The 10,423-nt window shown below is 32.8% G+C and overlaps 1 protein-coding gene across 2 annotated transcripts; it reads left to right on the top strand.

Moving 5' to 3' along the window:
- LOC107011527 (agamous-like MADS-box protein AGL15) lies at positions 1 to 5,739 on the top strand. Of its 2 annotated transcripts, none has more exons than XM_015211065.2 (8): positions 1 to 493; positions 2,413 to 2,488; positions 4,219 to 4,325; positions 4,419 to 4,518; positions 4,668 to 4,709; positions 4,854 to 4,895; positions 4,962 to 5,191; positions 5,380 to 5,739. In XM_015211065.2, exons 1-8 carry the CDS (start codon positions 312 to 314, stop codon positions 5,462 to 5,464), a joined length of 864 nt encoding a protein of 287 aa, XP_015066551.1. In that variant the 5' UTR covers positions 1 to 311; the 3' UTR covers positions 5,465 to 5,739. The 2 variants fall into 2 exon arrangements, with proteins under 2 accessions (XP_015066551.1, XP_015066559.1); XM_015211073.2 differs by having other exon boundaries at positions 3 to 493; positions 5,010 to 5,191.
- Positions 5,740 to 10,423: the final 4,684 nt, after the last annotated feature.

Genomic DNA, 10,423 nt, shown 5'->3' with positions numbered 1-10,423 from the left:
GAGAGAGAAAAGAGGAGAGAGAAAGAGAGTCATGCATAGAATTGGCCATGCAAATTTGCCGTTTCCAGAGTTTCGCCATTTGGGGACTTCACGTCTCTCTATCTTCTCTTTCTCTATATAGCAATTTTTCTTTTTCCTCTTCTTTTAGCATAACCAAAAACCCCTCTTCCTAATTTCTTCTTCTTCTTCCCAAAAATAAATCCCCCAAAAAAACAGATACAGAAGGAGGAAATCAAAGAGGGGAAGGGAAAAAATTCATCAAAGACTTGTCTTTTGGTGTTTTTTTCATATAATTTTAGGGAAAAGAGAAGATGGGTAGAGGAAAAATTGACATAAAATTGATTGAGAATCTAAATAATAGACAAGTAACATTTTCTAAGAGGCGTGCTGGCTTGTTGAAGAAAGCCGGGGAGCTTTCTGTTCTTTGTGATTCTGAAGTTGCTGTTATTATTTTCTCAAGTACTGGAAAGCTTTTTGAGTTTTCAAGTACTAGGTATGTTTTTGACCTCTTTTATAAATTTCAATTTGGGGATTTTTGGTTGTTGCATGTATCTAATTAGATTTGATTTTAGGGATCTGTTTATAGTTTGCATGTGGATGTAACTTTTCTTGTTTGTATCATTGTAGCAATTAGTTCTCGATTCTGTTGGGTTACAGTCCAGATTTATGTTATTCTGTAGAATACTGTACTAGAAAGATGGGTTTTTATTTTTGTGTGTATGCATGCTTCCATTGAGAAAAAAGATTGGATTTTGTAAGGGATGTCTAAGTTTTAAGTTGTTTTGATATATATTCAAGTATTTTTAGTTTTACATATTTGATTTTTGGTTGGTGAAGTATTCCCCATTGTGTATCTGTTGCAAAATTTCCAATTCTGCTGCAGTAAAATTGTTTCTTGTAGCACCCAAGGGTGTGGCCAGGTGGTAAGTGAAGTGGGTTGAGCATATGAGAGTCTTAGGTTCAAATCCAACAGAGATAAAACAACACTAGGTGATTTCTTTCCATTTGTCCTAGCCTTGATTGATAGAGTTACCAAATACCGCCTTCCCCGGACACGGTTATAAAAAAATTTATCTTTGTAAAAATGCTGATAATACTTTTTATTACTCCAATCACTTGATAAACTTCTTCATCCGTCTTCCCATTCCTGAGTTGTTGTTTGGTTTATGATCGTCTTGAGTGCAATGCTGCTCAGGATAAGACAAGATTATCATATACGTAGGGACATGCAATTTTGCATACTCTGTTTTTCTTTTAATTACTTATGAGGTAGTTGATCAATTCCTCAATATTGTTGTTAACAGGTCATATCCGTGTATCCTAGGAAGAAATCTAATAAAGCTTTCTCTCTAATTACAGATTTCAGATGATGTTATCTTTTACCATTTCTCTATTTGATTTTTTTTGTAAGGCAATTGAACTAGAATAATGAACTGGCAGTTTCTTATCTACTTTAATGTTTCATACTTTCTTCTGATTAATTGGCCCCTCTCCTTTCCATACATTTTATGTCAAATGTAACATTTCGGGGCTTCAAGAAGATGCTTTTATACCAAAGAAAAGGGAAAGAAAGTCATCCTGAAATTTAGCTTTGATGTTGTTTTATTAGACTCTGGGATTATCGATTTTTATGTGATTGTGATTGTGATTGTAACACAGTTGATCAAGTGGACCTAACCCCCAAACTGGTTGGCTATAGTAATTATTATAAGTTGTATAGAGCATTTATTGAGGGCAAACTATTTATACGTTGACTTTCAACCACATTACCATCTTTCTTTATCTGGTTTGGAACTGGCTATTGTTTGCAACTCTCAATAGGAAGAGTTGATTGTAGTAAATCTTAGGACTAACATATGGTGTACTTTCCTTCAGGGAAAGAGATCCAAGGCATTGAATTTTAGTTTTCACATGCATAATGGATTATTATAGGAAACGAGGCATATTAGGCCAGAAATGCATTTATTAATGCCTGGTTTGTCAGTAAGTAAATAGCAGGAACATTGAATAGTCTCAGTTGCGTTGCTTATACACCGTCTAGATGGAAAGAGATATTCGCACCTCAGAGAGCCAGAGACTTTTCCTTCTTATCTGTTCCTTGCCTGAGTATAAGATGCTATATGCGCTCTGTACACATTGAACATCAAACTAGTTGTCCCAATTATTTTTGAAATAGTAGCTCGGTTGTATAAGTGTTTTGTGCTTTTATTTTTTGGATTTTTATGGGCTGGCGAGAAGTTGAAATATGCGACTTTTGTGATTTTCTTGGGTACATGTAACACTTCAAACGAATGAACCCACGGGAAGGGGCCAGACAGTTATTAAAGCTTTACTTTATTACAGAAGATATTACTTTGATTAATTGTGGTTACTTATCTGTAATTTGGTGCGCTAATTTTTGTTAAAATGCAGCATGAAACAGACGCTTTCGAGATACAACAAATGTGTAGCCTCGACAGATACTTCTGCCGTAGAAAAGAAGTCAGAGGTAGAAGATCTTCACTTGTTTAGTATGATTATGACTTGCTATAACAAATATGTATAATAATGCACTGTTCTTATAATGAATATATTGAATTCTGTTGCTCTTAATTTTATCCACAGAGGTGTATTTCTTCTTATATAAGCATTAACAAGAACTATAGCCAATCGTATTATATCTGAGAGTTCTTTTCTGGGGGGAGACAAAGGTGACTGGCTTTTCTGCATCCTCTAGTAGAAAAATGCTTTAAAAAAGCACATTTTGGTTGCATTTTTGTATGAAGAAACATTACTCCAAGTACAAGGGTTTTTCAGATTTTTTGTTCATATTCTAAGGCTACATAATTTTCTGTATTTTCCTCAATGGTTTATCTTTCTTTGTGTTCAGAGGAACATGGGTATCCTTGGTAGGACTTTTGATGTTATAATCTCTTATTTTTCTTCACTTCATTAATAATTATCCAGGAGGTTTTCTGCCTCCTTTCTCCCAGTGCTCAAAGAATGAAACTGCACTCTAAAACTTTTCCCGACCGCTGTTGATACTCAATACTATGTGAATTCCTCTCAGGTCAATTAGTGGACAATAGCATGTCCCATATCTTCTCGGTTAGTTGTCTCTCAGAGTAATATGAAGATTTCTTGTTCTAAATTGGAAAGATGTCCGCAGACATTGTTTTGGTTTCTTTCTGGTGACTGCGTTATTAATGAGATAAGAAGTCTATTTCGTAACTCATCAAATATATTGGTTGGATCAGCTGTTAATTCTGCTGGAATACATCAAGTTCCACCTTTCTGATAAAAATATAAACACATTACAAATCACTACCTAGAAAGTATGACACTTGTGTTTTCTACTTTTTGCTTTTAATGGAAATGTATGAAATGGTTACTGGGAATCAGGTAGTTCAGCATGTTTTCCTTGAAGAACTCACAACATATGAACTTCAGCTGTCTGGCTTTCATTTCTATATGATACATATATGGAAATTTCTCTCTATTGAAGGACAAGATGCAATTAAGGAAAACTTAAAGTAGGTAAAGGAGTTAAAAATTCGAATATCCATCTTCAGTCTGGAACACTTTTCATTGTCAATTATTTGTCATAACTGATCGTAATTGGATTGTTTTTTTTTTCTTTTTCCTTTTGAGCGACGTCTTACCATCATTTAGAGTATTCAATGACAAGTGTATTGCATTTGTTTGAACCCAGGTAGTCTTTGCTGCAGATAGAAAGGAGAAAATGTGTAATCACTTGAATTTTCTGTATTCACAGTGACAATGAATTACAAATGATTTGATGAGTTGTCCAACATTCTCACCACAGCCTTCCTCTCTTCTTGAAAAGATCAAATTTCTTAGAAAAGCTTCATTCAGATTAATATATTGAGAGATGTAGCTTGCTAAATGATTTCAAATGTCTGCAGTTTTTGCATCATTCAACAGGTGGCACGTGTGGTAACTCATTTTGTCCAGGATATAAATTTATCTTGATGTCTGATCTGTATGGAGTGATTTTTTTTTGATAAAAATGATTGTTTTTGCACTTGAAAGTTTTACTATCTTGTGTATTATACACACTGACATGCTCAAGTAGATGCATGTATTTGTTTCTACCATGTTTTGGAGGGTTGGGGTGTGTCTGAATACTTAATCGCGTCTAAAACAGTCCCGCATCTGTGTCTATGGGCCTCCCAGTAGGGGTTCCTGAATTTCTCTGTTGTTTTTTCCTTGAACAAGGACAACGAGCAGCCACAGTCGCAGCAGCAGACACATGTGCTGAAGCAGGAACAAAAAGAGGTGGACAGTCTCAAAGACGAACTCGCAAAGCTCAAGATTAAACAACAGTATGGCTCTGTTAATTATGTGAATCATTATTCAAGGATATTTGCAACTTGAACATGGTTTAAATTCATATATGTGGTTGACTCTTATTTCAGGCGGTTGTTAGGCAAGGACCTTAATGGTATGGGTTTGAATGAGCTACGGCTTCTTGAACATCAACTAAATGAAGGACTATTAGCCATAAAGGAGAGAAAGGTCTGAAGTTTCCTTTCATTATTCACTTGTTAGTGCCGTAAGATGTAGAGAGCTTTTTACCAAAATGTATTCCCCCCCTCCCTGGTTTTTCTGGAATGTGTCTATTTGTTGAATTTTGGAAATCTGAACTATAGTATTCTACATTGTAGGAGGAATTGCTGATACAGCAACTAGAGTATTCTAGGAAACAGGTAAACTACATCATACAGTTAAAATGTATAATGTATATATACTGACTAAACTTTTTTCGCCAATGAAAGAAAGATTAGAAGTACAGTCTGAGCTTTCTTGACTCATGTTTTGCTGTCTTTTCTTCTTGGGTGATCCCTATCAAGGAGGAGAGGTCTGCGCTGGAGTGTGAGACCTTACGTAGACAGGCAAGAGACGCCTTCTTTTTTGTTTCTATCCTTTACAGCCAATAACTCCCCTTTTTTATGTTTCAGGGCGGTTCCTTTCTGACACAATTGCTTTTGCCATCTCATGAGCTACAGGTAGAAGAGCTCCGAGGGTTATTTCCTTTAAGTGCTAGTTTACCGCCACCTTTTCTTGAATATGATCGCCCATTGGAAAAGAAGTATTCAATTCTAAAAGAGAGTAAGGAGAGTCTGGATTCCGACACTGCATGTGAAGATGGAGTAGATGATGAAGATTCCAACACAACTTTGCAATTGGGGTATTATTATTATTCTCTTCTTGGAGTTACTTTTCTTGCTTCATATGTACATGTTTTGCTGGCTAAATATGTCATGTGTGCTGTCACACCTAAAAGCTCCATCATTTTAGCAAAATTCTTGGCATTAATATAAACTTTCTTTATGTGCAATTGATTTCTGACTGTCCTTTGCATACTGTGTTACTTAGGCTTCCAACTATTTGTCGAAAGAGAAAGAGAACAGAGCAGGAATCTCCTTCAAGCAATTCAGAGAATCAAGTTGGCTCAAAGTGACTATTGTCTTTCGGGACTCATCCCCCCTCCTTTGTAACTTGTTAGGCACATGTCAGGTTAAATGATATTGAACCAGTTTTCATGTTTAAAACAGGTTCATTTAGACCAGTGATTTTGTCAGGGACTTAGATGGCTTAAGTAAGATAAAGATGCTGGTTTAATTTTGATTTTGAACAATATCTCTGGACAGTGTATTTTAAGATGGAGATTAGATGAGTTCAGCTCTCCATTTTTACTGATTATGAATCTGAATCTGAATCTGAATCCTTTAGTCAGGTCAGTGGTTTTCGAATATCAGATATAATATAACACCAAACATCAAAGTGTATGCATACAACTTTCAATACTTTCAACAGTGATAAATCTTTTCACAACCTGTTTATACATGTCCAAATTTACAAAAAGAATTCACTTGCTATTTCTACTTTCTAGTGTGCTTCAGGCTATCGAGGAATTTACCTCGTTCAGCCAAAACTTCTGAGAACAGATCATTTGTTTTCTTCCCAATTTTCTGCATCAATTCTTCTAAATCCTTCAATCTTCTCTTCAATTCAATCGCAAATTCATCAACATTACCATTAGCCACTGCTTCCTTCAAACCAGTTATCACTTCATTTATCTCCTTCACCTCTTTCGAAACACCGCAGCTTTCTGCAATTTCACTTGCTAGTATAGTATCCCAGCCTCTGATCAGAGAATCATCAAACAATCCAGCTGATTTTCTCAATTCCATATAGGGTTTATCATTACTGCATATTCCAGATAACAAAACCCCGATAATCCACGAAGAAACGCTCATCAGGATCCACAAAGATCGACGAACGATCAAATCTTTTCCAGTGCAAGGACTTTCTTCATTCTCAGGTATCATCTTCCTTTCAACTTTCAATTCCTTGCCAAAATCATAAGGCTGAATCTCATTTAAATGTTCTAAAACCACCAATGGATCAGAATTTTTTCCAATTAAGCTCAATCCATGAGAGATGCAAAGCTTAGCATGACTCAAATGAGAAACACCAGAAGTTACAGAATTCAAAAGCTCTAACAAATTCAAGCTATAATCCAAATACTCCTCAATTTGTGATTTTCCCCATTTGTTCATTGGATGGTCTATTTCAACCACAAGCTTTGCAAAAGCCCTATTAATCAATGGAATTACATCAACACATTTCTGAATCCAAACCAGGGACAAAAACTGAAATTCCATTTCTGTCTCTGGTTCTGAAATTGGCAAAATTTTGTTCAAGATTTTCGATATTTCGGATCGAAAACCTTGCAAAGAAGAAGCTAATAAGGCTTCTGAATTGTGATTATGATGATGATGATGATGATTCTCCATGTTTTTCAGAAAGTGGCTAATTTTTCCAACTAAGAGTACCATATCAAACAACAACAATAATAGGGACTTTTTTTTTCTTTTGGGAAAGTAAAAGGGGGATTGATTTGATTTGGTTTTAATCAATAATTTGGTTTATTCATATATGAACATGTGCTGAGTTGACAAGTAGTTTTTGCACTTGGTATGTTGCCTTGCAGCTGCATTTTACGTCATTAACAAGATCAAAAAAAAAAAAAAAAACTATACTCGTTTCAGTGTTTTTGTGTTTGAATAATGAATATTATAATGAGTAAATTTTGAATATCGAACTATTTAAAGAAAGAAAAAAAAAACATATTGATAACATTTTTATTATAATATTTTCTTACGCTCTAAAATTTCGAACTTCTAATTATTTAGTATAATAATACTAACCACCAAACAGTAAAGTTGAGTGGTATCAACTACACTATATCACTCGATAGCTGTGGACCGAGTTTTAAGTCGTTCTATTTTCGAGCTTCTAACTATGATTTTCTTGTATAATAGTAATTTTTAAAAAAAAATAGTATTATACTCTCTTCGTTCATGCTTAATTGTCATGGTTTTTATTTTTTCAAGTCAATTATGGGAACTTTGACAAACATTTTAAAGATGTATTTTTTCATCATATTAATATAAACAAAAAATTGTAATTTATAGTACTTTTCGTATAATCTTTGAATATCTAAATTTCTTGTTGAAAATATTGAATTAATATAATCTAATTTAATTTTAAAAATTGATCAAATTGACTTTTGAAAAGCCCAATATTACAAATATAAGTGAACGAAGGGAGTAGTAGTAATAAATACAAGTACTTGTTATGAGGAATTACAAATTTATAGTGATGACATACCTATATAATAGTAATCGATTGTTCGTTTACCTTAGAGAAGGGAAGGAGCTAACTTGTAGTCAAAGAATTCATTCAAATTTCTTTAGACGAAAAATAATTTTTTTATATATAATTAAAATTATTTTATATATATATAAATGTCGAAACGTGTTTATTTTTTCAAATTTTGAAATCCGTTGATAAAAAAATGGGCATATGCAAAATCAGCAGCATAACCACACTGTAAAGCAGAAGAAAAGTTTGGTCAAAGGGTATTATCCGTGTCATCACACACGTCTCTATGAAGTGGTTTTCTTCTTGTCTACGTTTATGTTTATGTATTGGAAAACTTGGTGACCTAATAGAGTAATATATAATAGAAATAATACTATTAGGATAGATAATTTAAATCTTAATAAATGTGAAATAAGAATAGCTCTATCATTGGATAATACTTAATAGTACAAAACATTTCATTTTCTTCCTGACTTCCTCCTTACTGTTATACTTATCCAACCAAAAGTCTAACTTAAGTTATCTTTGATAATAATCCTTTTTCGATACAAGATATATATTAAGTGGATTGGTTAATACATGATACTTTTAGGTGGATTGGTAATCCACTTCTGTAATACATGATATTATATATAACATTAACTATATATTAAAACTGAAGCGTGTTTTATTCGCTTCAATTTAATTATGTGTTCTCGTGTTACTTTGATATTTTTATGTTAATTTAATTAGAAGATAGTAGTGGCAAATGGCTGGGTTGAATTGAAATATTAAAATGGATTGAAATAGAAGTCGGCTTGGGTCTTGACGCGCTCAAATTTACTTTGGGCTCAAATGTGTTGGGCTCAAATAGGCTGAAAAATGGATTGGGTCTTGACCCGTCCAATTTAACTTAATTAATCTCAATAATTTAACATATAGACAAGAAGATTTTTGCATATAATTAGCAATATGTATTTCACAGGTTTGGGTATGGCAGATGTAATACTACATAGAAGAAGAAATCAAATCAGGAACAATAAAAAGTACTAATTCAAGTAATTAGGTTCTTTAATGAGGTATGTGTTATAGGGTAAAAAATAAATCAAACTTGAGTAAATTGAGTTTATAATTATTATTTAACCCATTTTAATCTAATTCGTTTTGATTTAATCAAATTTCAAGTATATCACGAATCATTTTCAACTATTTAAATTTGATTCCATCTGCCTATTTGTTCGTTAATAAAAAGTATACTCTATTTATTATTTTTTAAAGGCTTACCTACGGTAGCAACATAAAGTTGTCCCTATATTTCACTTAAACGCTTTATCTTGAAGTTATTTTTGACTCAATTTGATTGTATTTCTTTAATAATATTTTTCCGATGAAGAAAACGACGATAATGATGATGAAGGGATCATGCTAGAAAAAAAAAAGAATGCAGTAGTAGATGGGTGTGTCGAGGATGATGGTGAAGGTGAATGAGTGTGATTAATTGAGAAAAAAGAAAGAAAGCAAGCAGGTGTAGAATTAATTTCTTTTTAACATAAATTGTGATTTTTATAATGTTGACATGTCTAATTTTAATTTATCGGTAAAAAAACATTTGGCTTCACTCACCTTTTAGGATGTGTATTACAAACATAATACCATATGACCAAAAAATATATAATAGGTATATATTTTGAACGATAAAAGTGTTTAATTAATATAACTCCTAGTTAAATTATGTAAGGGAACTATGCGAACAAATTTAAGTTTGTCCTGATGGATGACTTGAGCCTTTTTAAAGCTGGTGCATATTCCATTACTACTCATGATGATGTTTTGTAATGATTCGTGGTGAAGTAGTAATTGAATTTGGGCCTGTTCACTACATGGGCCAAATTTTATCCTATCCTGGGTCTAGTGGTCCCAAATTAGAACTTTCTGAATTTTGGATAGTGGAATTTCGAGTAGGAATTTTCATAAATGGTGGGACTACTATTCCATATAGAAAGTGAATAAATAATGATTCCCATCATTTATTTGAATAAAAGATGATTTGATATCTTATGTTTTGTGTTGAACTAATATTTAAATTTGGGCCTTTACATGGGCCAATATCTCTACCCTATCATGGGCTAGTGGTCCCATATTAGGACTTTTTATGGAATTCGGATAGTGAAATTTCGCGGAGGAATTTTCATAAATGATGGAATTGCTACTCCACGAAGAAAGTAGATATATATAATGGCCGCTTATTTGAGTAGAAAGTCGGTGGCTTCTATATATTAAATGCTTGATTACCTAAGTCAAATTTCAACAATTTGATTGAAATAGTGAGTTAATAATTTCACTTCAGATATTCTTTTACTAAAAATTAAGCCTTATGAAAGTCAAAATTCAGATATTTCTGCATAAGGTAAAAAATATTAATTATTTTAATGTAAGCCTTACTAAGGTTTAATATTAAATAATTTGGATTTATTATTATTTAATATAAAAATGTTATTTTCCGAAGAAGTATCAAAAAAAATTATACTAAGGGTGTGTTTGGTATGGAGGAAAATGTTTTCCTGGAAAACAAGTAGATTTTGGACTTATTTTCTCATGTTTGGTTGGTGAGTAGAAAATATTTTCCGAAAATGATTTTTAGTGTTTGATTTATTAATGAAATTTGTTTTTGAGAGACATCTTTTATTTTTACTTAAGTAAAAAATAATTTATGACATTGAAAATATTTTTTAAAATCAAAATTATTATTATTTTGGGGTGGTGGGGGGGT

Source organism: Solanum pennellii, chromosome 1 (assembly GCF_001406875.1).
Source record: "Solanum pennellii chromosome 1, SPENNV200".
NCBI lineage: Eukaryota > Viridiplantae > Streptophyta > Magnoliopsida > Solanales > Solanaceae > Solanum > Solanum pennellii.
The sequence above is the reverse complement of the archived record's forward strand: the minus strand, read 5'-3'. Positions and strand labels throughout refer to the sequence as shown.